The sequence below is a fragment of the Phascolarctos cinereus genome, unplaced genomic scaffold (genome assembly GCF_003287225.1).
Source record: "Phascolarctos cinereus isolate Bilbo 61053 unplaced genomic scaffold, phaCin_HiC Scaffold_4;HRSCAF=312, whole genome shotgun sequence".
Taxonomy (NCBI): domain Eukaryota; kingdom Metazoa; phylum Chordata; class Mammalia; order Diprotodontia; family Phascolarctidae; genus Phascolarctos; species Phascolarctos cinereus.
The window spans coordinates 530,533,207-530,559,385 of NW_027555847.1; the positions used below are offsets into that span (position 1 = coordinate 530,533,207).

Here is a 26,179-nt window from a genome sequence, read left to right on the forward strand (position 1 = left end):
GAACCAATTCAACTTTACACTGTCCTCTCTTGAATCCTTGGCCTCTTTATCATTTTACCAATTACGCCTTAACCTTGGCTCACTCCCTACCATTTACTGTCTTTGCTCCTACACATGTATTACTAAATAAAGGTGGAGGAAATCATATGCGTTCTGACTGAGTCCACTACAAATTTATGTTGTATAACCCCAAATGAGCCTTCACTGCTATGAGGCAGTTCTACTACACCTTCTTATCAATTCACTATCCCATTCTCCACAGCAGCTCTTCTAAGCTGTTTCATCCTTCCTCTGGCCTACCATAGTTTTCTCTCCCCCCCCCCGACTCTCTCAACTGGGAACCTTGCCTCATATTTTACAGAAAAAAAAAACTGGCTATTTGCCATAAACTCCCTTTTCTCCCCTCTTCCTCATCTCCTATCACTCAGGTACCTTCTGCCACTATCTCCACCTTCCCCTGTGTCTCACATGATGAAGTATCCTTCCTTTTTACCAAGGCTAACCCTTCTACCTGTTCAAGTTATCCCATTGCATCCTGTTTCCTCCCATAGACTATCCCCTCTGTCATCCTCACTTTATTTTTGACCTCCCTGTCTACTGCCTTGTTCATTTTTGCCTATAAACATGTCCACATCAAACCAGCCTCAAAAAACCCTTCCTTGATCCTTTTATCCCTACTAACTATTGTCCTATAGCTTTTCTGCCCTTTGTAGTTAAACTCTTTGAAAAGTCCATCTACAATAGGTGCCTCCATTTCCTCTCTTCTCTTCTTCCTCTCACTCTCTTCTTAAACCCTTATAATCTGATTTCTGACCTTTTGCTAAAGCCTGACTATTGTTATCACCAGCTGGTGGATCTGCCTGCCTCAAGTTTCTCTCCACTCCAATCTATCCTGCATTTGCCTCCAAAGTATGCTTTTCTTTGCTTCCTTGTAAGTTTTCTTTTGTTCTCTGCTACGTACTTTTTACCTTGTTCTTTTTTTCCCCCTTACTCTTTCCCCTTCCCCCAAGAAGGCTACAATTAATCATCGATATATGTATGTATATATTCATGTAGGTATGTGTATGTAGACACACATATATATATATACACACATATGCATATATAACCACAAAGATTATATATGTATATATATATATATATATATATATACACACACACACATATATACATACATATATTTAGATATCTAGAATCCTGCTCATATATAAACATATACATTCATATGCACCTATGTAAAACCATACTATACTTGTTCGTCCTCTGTTTCTCTGAGGGTGGATAACCTCTACTTTCATAAGTCTGAGTGTTTCTGTATTTTCTAAGTCCACCAACTCATCATTTCCTACACTACAGCAATATTCCTACTCTGTACTCTCTAGTTATTTTAAATAGCCTACAACAATATTGATTAATATGGCTGACATATAGTGTAGTTTCCCTATTTTTCCCTTTTGATTAAATCTGTTTTAGCTAGGGGAAGGCTTCTTGAGGACGACATGACTTTAGCTGAGACCTAAAGAAAGCCAGTGGAACTGGGAAGTAGCGATGAGGAAGAGGAGCATTCCATGTATAGGAAGAGGCCAAATGTTATATTAGAAAAAGAGTAAGGAGGATACAGCAAAGGAGATAGAGGAATAGTCAGATCAGTAGGAGGAAAACCAGAATAGAACAGTGTCACAAAAATCTAGAGAAGATAACATCAATGAGAAGAGGATAATCAACAGTATCAAAGATTGTAGAGAGATCAAGAAGGATAAAAATTGAGAAAAGGCCATTAGATTTGGCAATTAAGAGATCATTAGCAATTTTGGAAAGTGCAGTTTTAATTAAGTGATGAGGTCAGAAGCCAGAAAACAGGAAGTGAGCAGAAAGGAAGTATAGGTATTGATTGCAAATAACCTTCCAAGGAGCTTAGCCACAAATTGGAGAAGAGATATGGACTTATAGCTAGCAGGAATGGATAGATCAAGTGAGAGTTTTTTGAGGATGGGGAAGACATGGGCATGTTCATAGATAGATAGCAGAGAAGCAATCAGTAGACAGGGAGATACTGAATATTAGTGAGATTAGGGATGATAAAGAAAACAACTTGCTGGAGAAGAAAGGATGGAATGGGATCACTTATGCATGTAGAGGGTTTTGCCTTAGTAAGGAATAAGGATACTCTTTCACATGAGACTGCAAGAATGGAGTAAACAGTGGCAAAAAACACTTGAATTATGTGAGATAAGGAAGTAGGCAAGAGGGAGTTCTCTGTGAATGGCTTCAATTTCCTCAGAAATATGAGGCATGGTTCTCCACTGAGAGGGTAAAGAAAGGAGTAGCTGTGGGAGATTTGAGGAAGGATGAAAAAGTTTGGAAAAGCTGTTTTGGTGAGCAGGATTGTGAATTGATTAGGAAGATATAAAAGGACTGCCTTGCTACAGTTAGAGCCCAGTTTACATTATGTAATATAAACTTATGGTAGAGCCAACACAGTTTCATCATTTTTTTTCAGCTTTGTTTTACAGTGAGATGGTGGAAATAATACAAGGCTGGTGTTCAGAAGGGCAACATTTTCCATAGGATAAATGACAAGGGACTGGAGAGAAGAGTACAGTGTAAAGTTGAACTGGTTCATCAACGAGACAAGATGGAGAAAGGAAGAAAATGTAGCCAGTGCAGTGGTGATGACCTGAAAAAGAAATGAAGGGTGTAGGGTAAGAAATGAAGGGTGTAGGGTTGCGGGGGGGGGGGTGTCACAGTGACGATGAAAAACAAGTTTGGAGTTGCAAGACAGAGGAAGAGTTGGAAAGACAATTGATTATGATTAGATAAAGGAATTTCATAGTTTGAGAAGATGGAACATTTGTGGATGATAGCAAGATTAAAGGCATGACTATCTCTGTGTATAACTACAGTGGAATGGAGGAATAGATCATGGAAAATGAGTAAGTTAAGGAATTGGGAGGTTATGTTATTTGAATGAGTGTATCTATCTGTCTACCTATTTGTGCGTGTGTGTGCATGTGTGTGTGTGTGTGTGTGTGTACATGTAGATGTGTGTGTGTGTGTGTATATATATATATATGTATATATATATATATATACATATATATAGGAAGGTATATATATATATATATATATATATATATACACAAATACATGTATATGTGTGTATGTGTGTATACTGAAATCCCCAAGTGTGAGAGTAAGAGTTGGGGAGGAGGGAAAAATTGTGAGTCAGGCGCTGAACTCACTGAAGAAGTAAGGAGAACGTCCCAGAGGCCTATAGACAACAGTTACCAGAATCTTAATTAGGGGATAAATATGGATTGAATGAACCTCAGAGAAGGACAGGTTACTGAGCAATGGTAGTAGAGGGAGAGCCTAAAAGTGGCAATGAGGAGCAAGGAGTAATCCATTTCCCCCACCATGACCAGTAAATCTGGGTGAATGAATTAAAATGTGACTAGTGGTATAAAGGTCAATTAGGAAAACTGTGTCATCAAGGAGTCAAGACTTAGTGAGTAACAGAAAAAGAAAAGTTTTAAGATGAAATGCAGTCTGTCTCTCTTGCAGCAGGCATTCCAGTGACAAGAGTAGAAGGGTTGGGTAACTTTGGGAGACTGGTGGGATTTGGTTGAGGAGGATGGGAAAAAAGAAGTGGTCAATGGGAGAACTGAGACAAGGGTTTGAACAATGGCAACTGGTATTTGAATTGCTCAGTTGGGGTGGGTATAACAGGGTAGGGTGTGTTAATCACTGAGTAATGAGTCTGAGAAGGTTATCATTGTCCAGAGGAGTCTACCCTTCAGTGGAAATGCCCTAAGGCTTGAAAAGAGATTGAGGGACAGAGTTGAGTGGAAGGTGTCTGAGCAGGGCCAAGGTGTAAGTGGCCACAGACAGGGCATGCCAGGAACTAAACAAAGGGAAGGCTAATTTTTCTCCATAAAATTATCATTGTATAAATTATTTTCCCAGTTCTTTTCATTCACTATGTATCAGTTCTTAGAGGTCTTCCCTCTGAAACTACACATTTCTTGTGCCACAATAATATTCCATTCCATATATATATATATGTAAAACTTTTTGTTTAGTTATTCCCCAATAGATCTGTATCCCCTTTTGGGGGCTACCATTAAAAGAGTTGCTATAACTATTTTTGTACACATAGTTGTTTTTCCTTATTGTTTGATCTCTTAGGGGTATGAGCCTACTTCTTGGTATAGCTGAATAAAAAGGTATGCATAGTTAAGTAACCTGAAGGGACACAGTTCCAAACTGCTTTCCAGAATAGATGGACCAATTCACAGCTCCACCAACACTACACTAGGGTATCTGTTTTCCCACAGTCTCTCAAACTTTTGTCATATTATTCTTCTGTCATCTTTGTAAAATCTGATGGGTATGGTTAAGAAGCATCATAGTTTCTTTAATGTGTTTTTCTCTAATTATTAGTGATGTGGAGGAGTTTTAGAACTTGAATTTCTTTTAAAAACTGCCTTTCAAATTCTTTGACCATTTATCATTGGGGGAATTTGAATGAGTTTCTTATAGATCTTGGAAATGAGGTCTTTGTCAGAGATATTTTGGGCAAAGTTTCAGGTTTTTTCCCCTCAGTTATTCATTTCTCTTTTAATTTTAACTGTTAGATTAGTTTTACAAGAACTTTAAAATTTTACATAATCAAAATTATCTATTTTTTTTATTCTATCACTTGCTTAGTCATGAACTCTTTCCCTTCCATAGATCTGAAAAGTAATTTCTTCCTTGCTCCTCTAATTTGCTTATTAGATCACTTTTTATCTCTAAATCATAACTCATTTTGACAAATGTTGTTAGATTGGTCTATATCTAATTTGGTCTATACCTAATTTCTACCAAACTGATTTCCAGTTTTCCCAGCAGTTTTTATCAAATAGTAAGTCCTGCCACTATTAACTGGAGTTATTGGTCTTGTTAAACACTATTCAACTGTATTTGTTTACTTCGGTATGTTACGTACCCAGTCTGTTCCACTCATAGATCATTTTTTATCCAGGACCAAATTGTTTTAATAATTACTGCTTTGTAGTACAATTTGAGATCTGTAAGCTCCTTTCCTTCCCATGTTTTTTAATTAATACTCTTGAGATTCTTGACCTTTTGTTCTTCTATATGAATTTCATTATCATACTTTCAAGCACCATAAAATGATACTTTGATAGTTTGATAGGTAAGGCACTTACTAAGTAAATTTGTTTAGCCAATATTATAATTTTTATTACACTGGCTCAACTTTCCATTAATATTTCTTCAATTTATTTAGGTCTGCCTCTATTTCTGCAAAAAGCATTTTATACTTGGATTCATACAGTTCCTGAATATGTCTCAGTGGATATGCTACTAGTGAGTTGGAGCATGCTTTCATATGGTCATCTAAACTGGGTGATTCTCCTTTTGACAGAAATTAAGTCATATCCTTTGACAAATTCTCTATTGAAGAATGGTTTATATTTGCATCAATTCCTTACATATCTTGGTCTATCATATGATGTGAAGATTACTTGCCATTCTACAATCCTCTTACATATCCATTGATTTTATTTATGCAAATTCATTTAAATTTTTTGGCCAAAATCATCTTTTTTTTATATTCTTCCTTATCACTTATTTAAGAATTTTCTCCCTCTAGCCATAGTTGAGAAAAATATCTGATCTCATTCACTTCCATTTTTTTTTAATGTATGATTTTTTTAGAGTTGGGTTGTATATCCATTTTAAGTTTACTGTAGTATGTAGAATAAGATGTTGGTCTAAATCCATTTTCTGACAAACTTTCCTGGCAGATTTTATAAAAAAGAAAGTGCTTTCCCCTCTAATTGATGTTCTTGTGTTACCAAATGTTGGACCACCCTTCTTATTGTTTTTGTTTCTTGTTTAATATAATTAATAATTAAACCCATTGAGAGCTGATGAGATCACCAAAAATGATTGAGTAGAGAGAGAAAATGGCCTAGAATAGACCAATGGGGCAAGAAGTGCACAATTACACTGCATAGGAAACTTAGAGGAATCAATCAGACCAGTAAGGAGAAGACCCAGGAAAAAGCCAAGTTATGAAAACCCAAGGAAGACAGTAAGAAAGGGAGAAGGGATGATCAGGGGTGTCAAAAGCTGCAGAAAGATGAAGATTGAAAAAAAACCATTAAATTTGGCAATTTCATGATCACTAGTAACTTATTACTCTTGGATTATATATTGAGTATAGTTTCAGTGGAATGATGGAAGCCATATAGAAAAGAGTTGAAGGCATGAGTAGACTGAGCTACTATTACCCAGTTCCCTTAGTCTTTTGCCCCATTACACCACCCTATGGAGACTATTAGCATTACATTTCACCTACCACCCATTATTGCCTTATTATGAGCAAACTCGTACCACTTGTTATTTTCTCCAAACCTGTATGTATTATAACTCTGATTACTTAGGAATAAATTGCCTCCAACATTCTTTCTCTCATTTCCATCTTCTTCAACCCAACCCTGCCTATGTGTCACTCCAATCCTGTCTACTTCTTCCACTATCTTCTGGAATTCCTATTCCATAATGGGCAAGCTTCCCTTTATTTGGAAGGCAGCCTGAGGGAGACAGGAGGTGGTATATGCAAAGACAGCCAAACAACTCAAACAAACACCAACTCAACCATCTCCCCTTATAAGTCAGTGGAGACAGCTCAGCACTCTGTATACAAAAGCCCCTGGAATAGCAGTGCTCCTCAGGTCATCTGCCCTGTTTCCTTGCCTCCACAGTCATCATCCAAGGGCAACAACTTTTGTAGAGGATGAGACAGCATCACTACAACCACCATGGATAGGCAGGTAAATTCAAAAGGTCCAGAAACAGCATCACCCCCCACCACCACTACCAATGGCCCTGCTTCTAGTCTGATCCCACAGCCATAGTCCAGGGAAGCAATCCTGAGGATCTGACCTGGCAACTGCCTCTGTGCTGCCTCCCCCACCTCTGCAGCAGCAACAGCAACAGAATGCAGAAAAGAAATTGCTTGTCACTAAAGTCCTTGGCACTGCAAAATGGTTCTACTTCAGAAATAGATATGGTTTTATTAATAGAAATGACACAAAAAAGATGCATTACCATCTGCCTTGCTGCTGTACCCTAACGACCACTAGTCCCTGCCATCTGACTCATAGCTGAAATCTCCTATATGTGTGTATTGCCTTTTAGCACTGTTTAATTCCAATCAAAACAATGACCACATCTGTCATACATTTCAGTGACACTGAATGCACTTCAAAAATTATTTATGACGAACAAAATTTGAGGTTAATGTTTTAAGGGTGCAAAGTGCACAACTAATATCAAAATAACAAGTTGGCCTTAGATAGGCCAATTTACACACAGAAGTACCAAGTCCATATGTTTATGGATAGATATGCATATACTTGTGAATTACATGCCAAGTTCATAGATACTAAATAAAAGTTATATTTCTGTATTTTTCTTTATACTAACAATATTTTTAAACAAAAATACAGTGAAGATAACTATTTCATGGAGTAATTAAGAACAAGGAAAAGAGATACCTCAAGAATAATTTTAAAAAGTCGTTCTACAGATTCCTTATTTCCAACATCTGCATCAAGAAGTGAAGCCATTGTTGGACTGTGGCTTGAATTTTGTTTCTCTGATAGACATCTCTTCCCTTCTTCAGTCAGGAGAATGGAAAGGAATTGCATGCAGGCAGTATAGAGCTTAGGGTATGTGGTAGAAAAGCCCACACATTTGCAAACTGCATCTAAAAGGTAAAGGGAGTTCAGATGTAAACTTTTAGATCCTCCCCAAATTAAACAGTGAAATGAGCAAATTGATTAGGGAATTAAAATAGTACAACGTAATATTTCCAAGGAGAGAAAACATCTTACAGTGCATGTGTTATATATTTAACTTTTAATGATAATGAATAAGTGGAATGTTCATTATTAAGTCAATTTTATTAAAATGAATAGCAAAACCAGTAAAACTTTATAACCTACAGAATTCCCTTTAGGTGCCTACATGTGTATTTGTATTATAGAGTGCCTGGAAGATTAATATGTACATAGTACGGTAGGTATTTAATTTTCTAAAATAATTTACACAAATATATCAATAATAAATATCTTTCTTGCTATTTAAAATAAAGAATTAGAATAAATAAAAATTAATCATAATAATAGTAATTATGATAGCTTACAAATAGTATTTAAAGGTTTACAAAGTAGTTTTCTCATAAAAATCCTGTTAGGTAGCAGTGAAGAATTACTATCACTATTATTTATTTTTTAGAATCCCTATTTAAGAGGTTAAACAACTTGTCTAGAGTCACACAATTAAGTGTCAGAGTCAGAAATCAAAGGTTACTTGATTCCACGTATTGCGCCTTCTCAACTATATCACACTGCCTCTAACATAAGTTTTTCAGAAAATAGTCTGGATATTCGCAAATCATTAATCCACAGGGCTTGCCTGGCCTGCCCAATTCCATCACCCTCCAGACACTAACTTCAGCCATCTAGAATTCCACAAAGCCTGGCTAGCCTTCCCTAGTATGTCCTGCTCAAAGTACCTTCTCTGGCCACCTCCTGATCCACAGGGTGTGTTTTGCCCTAGCCTGTGGAACCTGACCCTCCACCTTCAATGTCTCCTACTTTCCGGACACAAACAGTTGACTGACACCCTAGGACAACACCCAGAGATGAACCCCTGTGGGTAATGAAAATCTATGTGGACTCAATCTTCAATGATTAAAATACTCCCTGTCAGTTCACCCTGTATGTATCTTGTTCATATATAGTTGTTTATATTTTGTCTCTCCCATTAGACCGTGAGTTCTTTAAGAGCACAGAATGTTTTTTGCCTTTCTTTACATTCCCAGTGCTTAGTACAGTAGCTGGTAGCTAAAAGGTGCTTAATAAATGCTAGCTAACTTGACTTAAATATCTGCAAGCTTTATTATACATATGTATATATATTATGATTTAGAGAAGCAGCAAGGTACTGGAGTAGACTGTATGATGGGGTTGAAGTCAGGAAGATGTGGGTTCAAATCTTGCTTCAGACACTAACTGTGTAATTCTGGCCAGTCATTTAACCTCTCTTAGTCTCAGTTTCTTCATCCGCAAAATGGGTATAATAATAACACCTCTCTTATAGGGCTACTTGAGGACCAAATAATATAACATATGTCAAGCATTTTGTTCACCTTAAAATGCTAAAGAAATGCTATTAATGTTGTTGTTATTATTATTATTATTATTATTATTATTATTATTATTATTACTAAACACTAGCTAATAACATCTACATCAAGGAAGATGGAAGAGAGATGGAACAGAGAATAGAGCACTGAAATTGGAATTGAAAAGGCCTGAATTCAAATCTGACCTCAGATATTTATTACCTGTATGACCCTGGGCAATTCATTTAATCATTATATTCCTTAGATTCTTCATCCATAAAATGGAATAATAGTAGCAGTTACCCTATAGGGCTGTTGTGAGGACCAAATGAAATAATATTTGTAAGTACTTTGTAAACCTTACAGTACTATACAAAAGCTATCTATTACTATTATATTATTATTAAGGAATAATAATCAGTATATACATGATTCAGTTTTTATTTACAACTGTATTATCTAAACTACTTACTTATTTAAGAAGTTCTGCCACATTACCACCAATAGCAAAAGAAAGTTTTGATTTCACAAATATATTTTAAAATTCATACACTTTGCATATGACTACAGGCAACTAATCTCAGCCAATGTTTCATGTAACAAAGTCATAAAGCCTTACTCAAGCACAATCTATTAATTCTAAGAAAAGTATAGGTTATGATTCAGTCATTTACTTTTCATTTATAGTGATTACTAATTTTAAACATGTTTTATGTCCTGTCTAGTTCAAAAAAGGACTTCAGTATTACTAATTAGCCTAATTTTAGAATAATTCACAAACTATTCAAATAAGCATTTGTGAATTACTATGTGTGCTAGGTAAACACAGAGGATACAAAGACATAAGTGAAATGGTGCCTGCTTATACTTTTATTTTCCATTCTAGTCATTGTTTGTTGAAGTAACTTTTCATTTACTCACACAGGAAGCTCCATCTCCCAACTCTGTGCCTTTGCATCAGTTGCCCTCCATGCCTGGAAGGCTCTTCCTGCTAACCTCCTGACTTCCTTTAAGACTCAGTTCCAATTCTACCTTCTATAAGAAGCCTTTCTCCATCACCCAGCTGCTATTACCTTCCCCCTCCAAGGCTACCTTCCATCTATTCGGTATTTATCTTCTATGTACTGACTTATACATATGTTGTCTCCCCCATTACAATGTAAGCTCCCTGAGAGCAGGGACTATTGTTGTTTTTCTTTGGATTTCCAGTTTCACAGTCCCTAGCAAATAGTATTTCATAAATGCTTGTTGATTGATTGACCAATCTTTTTACATATTAGCACTTTTAATTATGGTACAGGGCTTTCTTTAGGTCACATTCTGTAACAGAATCTAAACAAAATCCTAATTAATGAATCTGCTTGTTCTTCTAAATACAGACTATTTGGACACATACCTAAATGTCATCAAAAACAACTCAAAGCCTACATCAATCACAATAAGTAATAAAATATATTAAAGAAATTATTGTGATCTGGTCAGATTCCATATAAGAATTCAGGGCTCCACATCTTACCAGGAACATTGACAAAGTGGAGTATATCCATTATGTCATAGCCTTCACAGTAAGAGAACCTTGAACTTATGCCATATAAACATCAGCTGAAGGAATGTGAATACTGAGCCTGGAGAAAAGACTATCTGATATTTATCTATAACAACAACAAGAAACACTGACATTTTTAGAGTACTTTATGGTTCATGAAGCACTTTATAGACATTATCTCAACTGATTTTCAACATCATGAGGTAGGTAGTGTAGGAATTATTATCCCCATTTGAAAAAAAGGCAAAAAGGCAAACTGATTTGCCTAAGATCACTGAACCCTGTTACTCCGGCTCCAAAACTGTGGTTCTTTCACTAACTCATTTGTTGCTGTTCAGTTGTTAGTCGTGTTTGACTTTTTGTGACCCTGTGGACCATAACATGGCAGGCCCTTCTCATCTTATTATCTGCCATCCCTTCTCCTTTTGCCTTTAATCCTTCCCAGCATCAGAGTCTTTTCCTGTCTGCTGTCTCTTGCCCTGTCTCCTCATTATATGGCCAAAGCTCTTAAGCTTCAGCTTCAGTATTTGTCCTTCCAATGAATAGTCAGAGTTAATTTTTTAAAGTATTGACTGATTTGAATCCAAGAAATTCTCAAAAGTCTTCTCAAGCACCACAATTCAAAAGCATAAGCTCTACTCACAGACATACATTACTACCAGAAAACCATAGCTTTGTCCATACAGACCTTTGTTGGCAAAGTGATATCTCTGCTTTTTAGAATGCTGTCCAAATTTGCCATAGCTTTCCTTCCAAGGAGCAAGTTATCTTTTAATTTCCTGGCTGCAGTTGCTGTCTGCAGTGATCTTTGAGCCCCAAAATATAAAATCTGACACTGCTTCCATTTCTTCTCCCTCTACTTGCCAGGAAGAAATGGGATCAGATGCCATCATCACTAAATCATAACTACCTTTAAATATTTTAAGGGTTATCATGTAGAAGAAGTAAGCCTATTCTAGTTGCCTGATCCTCTTTAATATTAGTGCCTTCCCTCTAAGATATCTCTGGTTAATCTTGTAAAAATCTTGTTAGCATAGAGTTGTTTACATGTTAACTCCCCTTTCTGACTGTAAGCTCCTTGAAATCAGGGCCTATTTTTGCCTTTCTTTGAATCCCCAGCACTTAGCCCAGTACCTGGTGGTAAGTGCTTAATAAATGCTTGTTGACTTCACTTGTCCCAGAGGACAGAACTAAAACTAATGGATAGGCATTAAAGGAAGACAGATTTCAATTAAATATAATGAAACTTCTTATGAATTAGAGCTGTCCAAAGCTAAATTGTGTTGTCTTGGAACAAGGGTTCTTAATCTTTTTTTGTATCATGGATTCCTTTGGTATTCTGGTGAGGATTCTGAACTCCTTCTCAGATTAATGTTTTTAAATGTATAACATAAAATAGTAAGATTATAAAGAAAATCAATTTTGCTGAAATAAAGTTATCAACATTTTTTTAAAAAACCACAGTCATAGATCCAGGTTAGGAACCATTACCTTAGAAGGCAGTAAATCTTCCTTCCTCCTAGTACCAATAAAAGTGTTTAAGCAGAAACTAAATGTCTACTTGTCCAGGAAGTTGTAGGTAAGGATAACATTTTGGGTAGGGGTTGGCTAGATAACTTAAAAGTTCTTTCCAATTTTTTAATTCTCTGATTGAGCTTTTGTGTAAGTAAATTATACTTAAAGTCTTCCTCAGTCAAGAGATAAATTAACATTTTGAAACTGGGGGAAAATATGCCAGTTATACAGATTAATTTTAACAATTAAAGTTATTCTGTACTAAAACAATTTATATAGCTTCCAAACATACGATATTCTACCAGAAGCAATAGGCAATTTAACATCTCCTAAAAAACCTGGAATGGCTGGAGAAAGTGAGGTTTATTTGTCTTATATGAACAGATGGATTAACTGGTCTAAATTACAGGCCCAACTTAATATCACTGTTGTTATAAGAAGCATATAAGATTTTTCCAATATATTGGAAATTACAGACTTTCTCAGGAGTAACTTTCAACAACAGGAACCCCTTACAGAGGCTCAAGTATAAACATACCAATGACAGGAATGTCAATTGTTTTATTTCTTGCTCTCTCCCTTAATATTCCAGCCCTAAATCACACTCCACTATCGCCAGCAGATGTACAGGAGCTATGTCTTCAGAACAACAAAATAACTAATTGGAAGTTAAAAAAACTTTAGTCAAAACAATCACTGGTTATCGTAGAAATATAAAAGTTCAGTTACTTTTAAAATGATTCAATAAGATATTTTGTCTTGAAATAGCATTCAATTTAACAATTTATATTAACATTATTCTATTGAAATCTACTCAAAAGCTAAAAGCAAATAACATTACCAATTGAAAACTAAAATTATGAAAGGGCCAAATACAGCATTCATTTTACTTTGTCATCTAAGTACTTTTATTCTCAGTTATTAAAATTCCAGCAATGAGGAACATGAATGCCTAAATTCACTTTTGCTGATATTGTCTTACGAGTCAACATGTCTATGTTTGTGCTTTTAAGTTAGACTTCAAACTGTTCCAGAAAGGCACCCCTCTCTTCTGTCCTTTTATACCAATAACAGTAATTTAAAAGCACATTGTGAACTCAATATGTAAATACAAGTTATATATAAATACATAAAACTGTTTGATTGTGGTTTATTTCCTCTCAAATATTTAATAAAAAGTATCCTTATCTTACAGTTAGCAGGAAAGTCCAAAATCATTTAAAAGCTGGTGTTACCAATGATAGCAGGCCAATCCTTTGCCAGAGCTTCTGTTACAGATAGAAGGGAGGACTGACTTGTTTTCCTCAGTAATGTAGCCAGGAGGTTAAAAACGTCAGTCCATGACTGATAAAATGCATGTCTTAATTCAGAATCTGTAAAATCAAATTCAGAAATTTCAGTCAAGTACTATTCTGAATATGCTACATGTCCACAAAAGCCTATGCACTTGTCAAATGCAGAAAAACATAAAGCAGCTAAGTTCCAAATGCATTTCAATTAGCTTTCCTTTGTATTTCTACTTTGAAAAAGGAAAACAAAAGAATAATTTCTTTCAGGAATTTTCAAAGCACTTTTAAAATAAATAACTATACTGTTGCTAGACATAGATAAGCAAAAATAAAGATTAGTATGAAAACATAAATAATACAAATATGCTTTAGCTATAAGGGAAAAATGAAGTAACAAGCTAAAATTAATCAGCAATTCAGAAGTACATCTGTACAATGTATTACAAAGATCTGCCTTAGTCATCTGGTGTACTTGTGCTAAAGTGCCGAAAAATATCTAAATTGTGAAAAATATGGAGACAAGTCAAGTAGGCTGAAGAGAGTCCTGGCTTCTTCCTTATTCCTCAATTCCTTCTGGTGCTAAATCTGGGATGTGGTGGCAGTAATCCTTAGCTCTGATCAACAAATTGGGAAGGGCCTTAATTAAAGTATGCAGAGTCTGGCTGAATAGTGCCTTGCTCCACAATTAGTGGTAAGGAGAAGATGAAATTATGTCCTCTCACTGTCTTTCTCCAAATGTTCTTATTTATTTTTAAATTTATTTTTGATCCTATCTAGACCTGGGATTTCATTGGTATAGGCAATTCCAGGTGAGAAAACTCCCTCTCCCAATGATGATTAGCTATTCTTCACTCTGGATCTCATGGATTGGACAGCAATAGTTTCCTGCCCAAGCACCACTTATTAGTTATTTTTGGGGCTCTCCTAGCTCAGAATGAATGTAAATAGTAACTTTCTCTTTTGGCCAGCGACCCTGAGGATCTTCCCTCCCAGTTTGATTTTTTTTTTTCCCACTAAAGGGGCCATCCCTTAACTCATTTCTTAAATAGGCCTATTCAGTGAATGGGCATTGTCTCACTCAAAGTGAGAGCCTAAAAATACCGCAGCAGCTTAAAAGGGCCAAGGTCTTCCACTGCATCATAGGCCATTTCCAGTTGTCCTGAATGATATCTGGACACTGGACCCAGATGGCTCTGGAGGAGAAAGTGAGGCTAGTGACTATGCACAGCCCTCTCTTACTCAAATCAAAGTCAATTGCAAGTCATGTCATCATCTCCCTGATGTCATGGTCCTCTTTGAGAATGAAGGACAAACAATACAACACAACCACAACACAGATCTTCTACAATTTATGGTCCTCCAAAGTTTCCTGGGGGCACTAAGAGATTATGTATTAGCCTAGAACCATAAAGCCAGCATGTGTCCTAGGTCTTCCTGACTTAAGGGCTTCTTTGTATCTTCCAATATAGTCACTCAGCCTCTCTCTTCTCCAAATGACTTCCTTTAAAATTGAGCATGCATATAAATTCCAAAGAAACACAGAAAGAATCAGCACAAAGGCTTTACTTGTACACTATTACAACAAATTATCTTCACCAAATAAATATTTATTTTATCTGTTATTTTGCATAATGTTTCATTTTGTTTTTTTAAATCATGTCTTCCCTAATCTTGAAGAACCTGGATGGTGCTGACAAAGGATCATGAACAACTTCAATTAGATTACTTGTTTCCAGTGTATCCAAAGTTTCTTTAGCTGGTGATTGTCCCAGACCCTAACTGAGAAAACACATTCCTAGAACTGTATAAATTATGATATACTCTAGGAGTCAACAGCACCAAAAGTTGCTTCTTCCTATTGACACCATGTATACTTACTTCTCTTCTTCAGTTGTAAAATTGCATTAACTTCCCTTGAACTCTTACTTTCCTAGATCCACTTAAATTCATCTAGATGACTAAGCAAGTTAAAAAAATTTTTCTAAATATTAGCAAGGAACAAAATAAATAAGCAAATCTATAAAGAACTATCTAGTACAAAATAAGCCCAAATTAATTTTATTGGATCAATACTACCATGTCTCTCTCTAGACTAAAAAACAAATAATGACATATTACCAAAGTCGTCTTTAGTGTACATGGTAAGGAGTGTGAAGATCTTTTCTAGCAGAGGTTTTAGTAGCTCATCCTGGTTCACAAGGCTGTGGTCTATCAATAAACATGACATGAGAAGTCTAGACAGAGAACAGAAATACTCCAGTAGGAATGAAATCTGTTGAATGAAATAAGCAAGAAACAAAATGAACCATAGGATAGAGTTGGAAAGGCCATAACAGATTATCTACCTCAACTCTTTCTTTTTTACAGTTGAGGAAATTGGGACTAAGTATTAGCTTAGTGACTTATCATACACACAATTAAGTAAGAAAGCCAGAATTCAAACCCAGGTCCTTTGATTCAAACTCCAATGTTCCTCCCCAAACAGTGCACTTTAAAACATATTTAAATGAAAATTGTTGTTTTTCTCCCCCTAGGCAAGAGAATACTATCCATTAGTAAAGTGAAAATACATGGAACCATCCCAAATTATAAAAATAAAGCAACCCAGGCAATCATTAAGCTTGAATACATGGAAGGTGAAACATTGCAGACTTGACATTCTTCTAGGATGACATTAATAGCAACATTAATATAATGGTTAATTTATTTGTGACAGCAAGCGCTCAAGTCTGTTTTCAATGCTACAGTTTAATGAAAACGTGTGTGTATAGGTACTTTTGAGATATCAGCACTTGAGCAAAAAATGTACTATAAATTAGTGGACTCTATGGTAGAGTGTTGTGGACTCTTCTGGGGAAATTCAGACCTACCAACATCATCAATTAATGAGTTCCCATTCTTCCAGTACCATAAATTACATAAATGACATATATTATGACATCGGCACAGCTTGGCTTACTGTTAGGTATAGCAATTCATAAACCTTATAGTTTTCTTTTCCTTCCTCATGAATTTATTTACAGTAATATTCACATCTTCCATTTATATTTCATAAGGTTCATATTCTGAAGCTTCATTGTGCTATGTGGGCTTTTACTCTGATGCTGGTATTAGGTTCAACATTACATATGGAACACAAGCTATGATATGTCCTATTAAGCTAGAAAGGCTTTGGGTACAGGCCCAGCAGTGGATTAGATGTACAATGTCCTAGGATGAGTCTAGCTAAGTTTGGATAAGATCATCACCAGAGAACTGCCCATCAGATGCTGAACTTTTAAAGTTGATGAAACTCATGAAGATCACTACTAAGCTGTAGAGGGAGGGCCTTGTGATCTGCACTGGTAAAGGAGCATCCATGCTACTGAAAAAAAAAGATCCCTGAAATGTTGAAATAAGTAATACTTATCCAAAGGTCAGATGTCTGACAAATTCAACCATCTATAACACAGACATAAATATGGAAGTGAAAAAAGTATCTCAGAAAAAATTATCACCAAATTCAGAACTTTTATTTCTTAGAAAGAACACTGAACAACAACACTCAAACACTTGACCAGACAACTGTGGTAAGGCAACACATGAATTACACAGAAGAACTTAATAAAAAAACAAAACAAAACAAAACAAACCCTACCAACAAGAAACAAAAATGTAGCAAGAATAGAAAGAGCACTGCACCAAGTCAGTGGACAATAGTGCCTTTCACAACTAAGATTTTAAAACTATCACAAATTATAGAAGGACAAGATTCTGAGTCATTTCCTAGAGGAACAAACAACCTCATATATACATAAATATCAATAAGCTATGAGGATCTCACTCTATATGTAGCATAGTGTCCTTCAGCAAAGTCCTGCTCTGATACATAGAGGTCACAAAATTAGGGCTGGAAAGGACTCAGCTTCCTCATTTTATAGATAAGGAATCTGAGACCAGAAAGGACTAAATGACTCACCAGAATCCACAGGGCTTAATAAGTAACAGATTCAAAGCCAGGTCCTTTGACTCCAAATACAACACTCTTTCTATCGCCCTGTACTTCCATTCCTACAGGCTCTATCAAAGGAGCACAAGGTTTAGTGGTTATGCCTACCTAGAAATAAAGACTTGGCTTTGGGCCTAATTTGAGGACTGGTCTAGCTAAGATTGGGTGGCCACCAGAGGGTTCACTCTGGCCAGCAATTCATGAAACTCTTTAAGATGTATGTGAAGTGGTTACATTCTTGTTGATGAGTATAATGGTATAATAATTGAAGTTCATAATGTTGACTTTTAATTATCAAGAAAAGGACACATTATGTTCAGAATGTTTTACAAATACTTCTATGACTTCTTACAGATATTTTTACAAGATTGCCATAAAAAAGCTATTTTTTTTAAAAAAGCTTTGGGCTTGAAGATAGAAGCTTTGGTTTAGAAAATGTGCTTCTATAGATCATCTAACTTTCTATTAATCATCTATAAATGAAGAATCACTATATTGTTATTTTTATTCAAAGCAACATAAAAGAGACAATTTTAATTACTTTCCTTTCCCAGTCAACATTTATTGATTCTAATAAGCACAAAGTAATATATCAGATATCCATATAATGGATACTTTAAATAAGAAAAAATGGCATTGTGAAGGAAGAGTTACAGGACATAAAAACATAATACGTTTATCTTAAATTAGTAGCAATAGCTGAGTCATTAATTCAGATTGGTTTAATTTTAGCTATCCACTTTGAAGAATATTTTGTGCTCCCTACCCCCACCTTAACCATGCTTTTCTACCCCCGAATAGTAGCTGTTCACAAATGTTATGTCTTATGAGTGTCTTTTAGATCAGATACTGATTCTACCATTTAACTACTTGTGAAATATAAAGATTTTCATTAAAATGATAATGAAATTTGGCACCATAAATAGACCATCATACTTGATGTTACCCCAAATAAAACAACAGTGTAGACAGTATTAATGTTGCCATTAAAGTCATTCTAACACTTTAAAATATTATTTTTGCCCACTAAGTATTAAAGTTTGATAATCAGAGCTGTTTTGCTTAATTTTTATAATTCTTTATGAAGTAACTTAGTGAAATTATAAAATGGAGTTAGATATATACAATCTTTTCCCATATCATAATTATTGTTCTTCTAAAGCTCCATCTTTCTTTATATATAATTAAAGCAGCTTTGAAACAAGTTCAAACAATTTATCAGCTACTAACATATTCATCAGTACTTCCAATATTGATAAACCAATAGATTATGTTTTAAGGGTCTATAATTTAGTATTATAATGTTCATTTTGGATGATGTCAGAGAGTATTAGGAGCACAAATGATAACATTACCAACTGTAGTTAAAACTTTTAGAAATATTCTTGGGGTGCTTTGTCTATTTTGTTTTTAAATCTGGAGCCAAGCAGGTTCACAATAACTTCTACTAGCCTGGATATAACACACCTAATACTCAGTAGGTCAGTGGGGAAAGAGACAAATTGTATTAAACTTACATGCTGTAAGTTGTAATAAAGTAAAAGAATCCTCATTTTTATGGCTTTTCTTATTGGGTCATCTGGTGGCCATTTATGAAATAAATACTTATTAAAGAGTAAATTAATAATTGAATAAAAAAACTATTATTAAGCACTGTTCAATGTCAAGCTGAGGGCTATGAATATAAATACAAAAGACAGATCTTTCCTTAGATGATGGGGAGTTGGAGGGGTAGGAGGAACTAGGATATGTAAAGTTACTATTGAGACATACAGGGAGTAGGGAGTAAAATAAAGCATGATTGAGGCCTTACTGAAACAGTGAATCAAGTAAGACACACAGTTATCAGGGTAGTGAAGCCCCAAGACCAAGCTTCCAGTGCTGAAATGATTAAAACCTATACTTTAACTAACTTGTAGATATTAACTTTAGAGATTTAAAGAACACACAGAGAGAAAATTAAAGTACAACAATTTTTAAAAACATATTTAAAAGCTTGCACCTATTAACTTTTGAAAATGAACACAATTCAATGAGCCAAAATTTTAATGCACTCCATTAACATGAAAATGTACATACAGCCTACAGAGATGACATAAGCTCAATGACTTATTTTTAGATGAGGAACCAGTGTTCTAAAGAAGTTAGATGACTTTGCCTAAGATCGTATATTGGTAGGTAGAACTGGACTAGAATCCATGTTTCTATATTAGTTGTTCTTGGTCAGGTCTGACATAGAAGAACCTGATTGTTCAGGGTCAGTGTTAGAACAAAATGAGACTCTTGTAGAAATATCACTTTTAACAAAATAAAGTTTGCTCAATAGCGGCATAAAAAGGGTACTCAGAAAAGATCTAACATTGGTTCAGTCCTGAAGAGCTCCTCTCATTTGGAATGTTCCCACTTGGAACAATTGGACAGAAGATCATATTGACTCATGCCACAATGGGAAGTCCATCAAGCCCAAGGAGCCCTGTCTTCTGAAGTTTTAGCTTTTTATAATTTAGGACACTGGGAAGCGAGGTCAATGGTTTGAGCCTTAGTACCCAGACCAATTAAATACTGAGGATTGTTTCACTGCCTTCTTAGAGAAAAACTAGCCCAGGTAGCAGGGACCTTCCAGTCTTCTTAGGTCATGTATATTTAATTTCTAGCTTTGCAAAGTGAATTACTACTACTAACCAGATTAGTAGTAGATGTTTTTCCTACTACAGTATTCCATTACTATTTTCACTATAATAACCATGCTGCTTCATATTTAAGCTAAATCTAAGTCTAAAATTCCATGAAGATTTTACATAAGGATAATGTTATGAGTCTTTATATAAGAAACATTGTTACCCACTCCCAAACTACAAAGCTAACATCTTCTCAGTAGTAACCATTTGTGATAAGTAAGCAAAAGACAACTAACCTGAGCTTTAGCATGTTCAACAGGAGTTGAGTAAGATAAGGGGATGCTGAGCTCTTGAATGCATTTCTCCAACAAAGGAACATTAAAAGCCCTAAACAAAACAGAAAAAAAGAAAAACAAATTAGACAGTTGGTGTAGTTTTCCAAAAGAGCAATAACTCACAATTTAAAAGTGTAAAGAAACTTAAGGGAACAAGAACAAAAATTAATATTAAATAGTTCAAGAAAGAACAGAAGCTTACAAAAGACAGCACCTGTACAATTTCAAAAGGGATTATACAAATAGTAGGGAGATGAATATATAAGGCAAAGTAGTCTACAAGACTCCTATGTCCCTTAGTAAAACATTAAAGGCAAACAGAAATCTAACCCCCATATAGGAAGGAAAAGAAAGAAAAGTGACAATCTAGTAGCTGCTAAAATAAGAATCACATGGATCACATCAAACAATCAATCAGCATTTACTACTATCTGACAGGCACTGTAAGAGAAACTGAGAATACAAAAAGAATTGTGACACATACTGGGGGGTACAACATATTCACAGATAAGTAAATAAAGGCTATATACAAAATAAATGTTCATTAATAAGAGGGCACCGGAAATAGGAGAAATCAGGATGTGATCACGATCTTCTTAGAGAAGGATGTGGCATGAGCCATACCTCAAAGGGAACAAGAAGTTCCAAGAGCAGAGATAAGGGGCATAAGGGAATAAGGGGAAGCCTGAGTAGTATGAGTGGTAGCTCTCCTCTTTTTTTAGGTCTTCATTCCCCCTTATGAGTACTATCTTCCTCCGTCAGAATATAAGCCCCTTGAGGGTAGTAGCAGTCTTGTTTGCTTCTATTTTAATCCTCAAGGCTTAGCACAATGCCTAGCATACAGTATGCACTTTAGAAATGTTTTATCTATCTAAAATTGACAAATTTTGGCAACCAATTAGCTATCAGGGTTGTAAAAATGAAGAGATGAGATGACTCAGATTGCAAACCTGGATGATTAGAAGAATGATGATGCCACTGGCAGAAATAAGGAAATTAGAAAAATAAGTGGATTTAGGGGTAAAGATAATGAGTTCTGTTTTGGGACTAATTGAGTTTGAGATGCATATGGGACATCCAAGTGATAGCTAGCACAAGAATCTATTTTTAAAAAAGGTAAGTTCTAAAAAAATAGGGGCTAAATCAAATCACCTAAGAAAGGTATAAACTAGTTAGGGGATTTAGATGAGAAAGATAAAGGCAGTAAATAAAATACAACTTACAAAGTAAAAGTATATGGAAGAAAATATTATTCCCTAAACATCTGCAAGACTTCCAGAAAGACAAAGAAACATGGAACTTTGCTCTACTACCGACTCTACTGATCTTTTGACTTGACTACAAACTCTTAACGGTCCCTCATTTCCACTTTCTCAATTTATCCTACATGTAGCAGTGAGAATGTTCTTCAAAAGTCATTTTCAGGTATCTACAAGGATTTCCAACTGTCTGGCAAATCAGTTGGTCAACCAGCCTGCCATCAATATTACCTGAGTACTATAGTAGGCACCACGAAGAAATAAGAATGACCTGCTCTTTAGAAGTTCACAGATTAAAAAAAACAGGACATACAGAAAAATTACTTAAGACTAAGCAACATGTAAGTCCACAAAGACTAATAAAATATGGCAAATATTAATCCATTTAAGAGTAGTAGCCCCTTTCCCCATGCCTTGATCAGATTAGGTAAATGATTCTCCAAGGATATTTAGAAAGTTGTTACTATTGTTTGTTTGATGAAACAGCAACTGTTAACTCACCCTTGTTTAATCTTGACCGTGGAATTTTGTCTTTGTTTATGAATACTATAAATTGAATAGAAACCTTTTTCTAAGGAGGGATAATTCCAATTAGGAGGGACAACTTCTGTTTTAAGTGCCTGCTTTAAGTTGTTGACTTGTTGACTTGACTAAAACTGATGAAAATTCTCTGAAAGCTAGATAACTACTTCAAATGAGTCCTGAATAGAAGCATGAGTAAGGCAAAAATTAATCTAATTCCTTTATACCAGCAAATCTATTCATTAAGTTAATATCATTTTAGTCTCATACCCACAGAAAGCCTTTAAGATATTGGTCTTATGGAATGCAGATACAGTATTCTTTGGAACAACTATCAGTAGGTTGTCCAAAAGGCTGCACATTGCTGAAAGAAGAGGAGGAGTTACAATACACTGTTTTGACAAAGGAGCAGAAAGGGGAGAATCTTGATGACTTGAAGGTGATGTTGTTGTGGTGTCACTCTGACCTATCACAAAAAAAAGAAAGAGAACACAAAAATGAGGTTAAATTTAGTTTCATTTATGACCATTTAAAACATTTCTCATTTTTAGAGATGGTGCAGTGAATAGAATGCTGGATTTGGAGTTGGAAACCCCCCAAGTTCAAATCATATCTCAAATAAGAACTAACTTTATAACCCTGGACAAGTCACTTAACCTCTCTCTACTTCAGTTTCCTCATCTATAAAATGGAGATAATAAGAACACCAACCACACAGGGTTGTTGTAATGATACACTGAGATAATATTTGTAAAGTGCTTTGCAAACCATAAATAGCTATGTAATGCTATCTATTAGTAGTAGTAGTGACCATCTTTATAACACGTAACTAATTACAATGTTTTATATTATTTTTTAATCTGTATAATGTCCTTATGAAGTAGGAGAGTGACAAGTTATTTATTCACATTTCCAAAAACATGGAAGCTAATTTGATTTCCCCAAGTTAGCAAAATGAAGCCATGTTAGTGGTCAAAAAGGTAGTATATATAAAATCTGTTATTTGTATTCTAAAGAAAACTCTTTCTCACTTTAAGCTGATGAGGCTGGGAGAAAAATTTAATCCCATGAAAAATTTAAAACATTTACTAATTATGCATCTTGGTATACTGAAAAGAATTCTGGCTTTAAAGTTGAAGAGCACAGAATCAAATTCTGCCTGTAACTTATTACCTATGTGACAATGTGTAAGTAAATCTTAACCTCTTTGGGCCTTGGTTTCCTCATTGTAAAATGAAGGGGTTGGACTGGATAGCCTCTAAGGTCTCTTCTAGTTCTAAATATATACATGATATACCTATACCTATACATATACATATATATACATATATGTGTAGATAGATATAGTATTGAGTAGAGACAAGAAAGATAGGCAATGAAATCAAGATTTGACAATTCTAAATAAATTTAATAAATATATTTTCTTGCTACTTTGATAGACTGGAATTATCCTAATTATTTATGATCGTCCCAAATTTGATAGGAAATCAATAAAACTATCTTGTGTGCTGACATATCATTGGCTTAAAAAATAGCCTTATATGAGAGCTGGCTGGAAGTTATTGTTATCTGTATATACTTTGGTTTGATTTTCAGTTTCTAAATTTGCATAAAGGATTCTAGCCATCACGAAAAATGGCACAATGATTTCTCAGTTAAAAAATAGCACATTAACTAAATAAGAAAAAAAAGTATTGTTAATTAGAAAGGGAGTAACTTTTACCAAATCTCATATATTAAAAAAATTTACCTCTGCTTATTATTTTGAAAATATGCTAGAAATAAATTCAAAATAATTATTTGTTACAAGTTTTTAGGATAACTGAAAACAAACACAGGTCTGATATTTGTAACACTATGCAAGGTTGTTTGGTGTTTTTTTTTCCCACCTCAATAAAAGGAGACCATGTTGTGGTTATTTGGTTAAGTTTAAACTTGAGATAACTGATCAGCTAGTGTAAGGGTTCTTAACCCAATTTTTTAAATAGTCTGATAATTGGATTTCAATATAATTGATTTCCTTTGTAATCCTATATATTTTATTTTAAAATTTAAAAACACTATTCTAAGAAAGGGTTCAGAGACTTAACTAGCACTTAGCACACTGCCTGGCACATAATAAGCACTTAATAAATGCCTGTTAACTTGGCCAGAGTGCCAAAGAGGTCCATGTGCTATTCTCTGTAAAACTCAAGTAATCATATTTTGACAATTTTGATATGCATATTTATCACATCAATACAACTCAAAATGGGAAACTGATTACTAAATTGAAAGACAAGAATCCAATGAAATTCATAAGAATTAAAAATAACTAAATTATAATTTTTTAAAAAGTTATTTTTACATTGTGTTGTCCTTCCAGGCAGTTTTCTTTTTCTTTATTTTTTTGTTTCAAATCTGTTTTACATTGGTGAAAATTTTTCAAATCAGAGACTTATTGCTTTTGCCTAAAACCCAATGTAAAACTTGTAAAACAAAGAATAGGTATATTAGGATCATAAAAATACACTAGAAAATATATTTCAAAGAGAATAGAATTGAAGATATTTCCAAAAATTAATGTCAAAACTTAAAAAACCAAAACAAAACAAACTGATTTCCTGACTGTAAGTACTTTCTCCATCACTACAAATTACCAACCCTTTATTGTTTGGTACTAAGGATCTCAGAGTTAGAAGGGACATTAGAAGCTTCCTAGTCCAACTTCTACAACTTACCTGACAAGTGATCATCAGCCTTTCCTTGCAGGCTTCCAAAAAAGGAAAACTCACTACCTCCCAGGGAAGTCCACTTCCCTTTTGTGAAATTTTAATTGTTAGGAAGTTTTTCCTTATATTGACTCTAAATTTGCCTCTTTACTACTTGTACTGCTTGCAATTATGCCCTGTGGGGTCAAATAGAATAAAAACATTTCCATACAACTTCTCTTTCATATGCCTAAGGACAGCTACCACATTCACTGACTCAGTCCCACTATGTCTTCTCCTAGCTAAAGATTCTCAGTACTTTCAACTGATATTCATAAAACATAATCTGGAGGTTTTTAGACATCCTAGTTCTCCTCCCCTGGGTACTCTCCAAGTTATCATAGTAGTTGCAAAAATATGGAACCTGAAAATGTTGGGAACTGAACACAATACTCAGATGTGGACCTATCATGCAGAGATCTATTATTTACTCTGTCTTAGAAATTATTATTCTTTTAATGTAGCCAAAAAACATACTCCATTTCTGCTTGCCATATTATACTGTTGATTCATACCAGTCAGTCAATAAACATTTATTAAGCTCTTGTTATGTGCTGAGCACTGAGTTAAACACTAGGAATACAAAGAAAGGCAAAAGACAGTCTTTACCTTAGAACAGCGTTATTATTACATAGAGGTGGATGTCCACTAAAACTGCAAGGTCTTTTCTGGATAGCCCTACCTTTCTCATTTTATACTAATGAAGTTAAAATTTTGAACCTGAGTAAAAGTTTATCTGTATTAGAATGTATCTTACTAAATCTGGTCCAATGATATAGCATAGAGGTGTCAAAGTTGTAGCTGTAGCAGTATGACCTGAACCAAATTAAGATATAATTGGGAAATGTTTAGCAAAATAAATAAAAATACAATACAATACAGAAAAGGTTAATTTGTGGTTTTCTAAGTATGGCATGCATGGATCTGTTTCTGCTTGAGTTTGACATTACTGGTTTATCCCATTAAGAATTTTTTAGCCACGTCATTCACAATGGAGGCTTTCCCACCCATGTCTGTACCATCTTCAAATCTACCTTTATCCAATTCTGTGATTAAAAAATACTGAATTTCAAAAAGCAAATGACAGATCTCTCTACTGGATATGTGATTCCAAATTGACATCCTACCACTTTTTGGATCTGGTCATTCAAC

The 26,179-nt window shown here is 34.8% G+C and overlaps 1 protein-coding gene across 1 annotated transcript in view; it reads right to left on the bottom strand.

Moving 5' to 3' along the window:
• The window catches only part of RTTN (rotatin), a 206,622-nt gene that overhangs the window by 28,293 nt on the left and 152,150 nt on the right, over positions 1–26,179 (bottom strand). Inside the window, 5 exon segments of the mRNA XM_020985627.2 lie at positions 7,572–7,783; positions 13,502–13,639; positions 15,674–15,827; positions 20,458–20,548; positions 22,548–22,743. Of these exon segments, the coding sequence (XP_020841286.1) occupies positions 7,572–7,783; positions 13,502–13,639; positions 15,674–15,827; positions 20,458–20,548; positions 22,548–22,743 (791 nt within the window).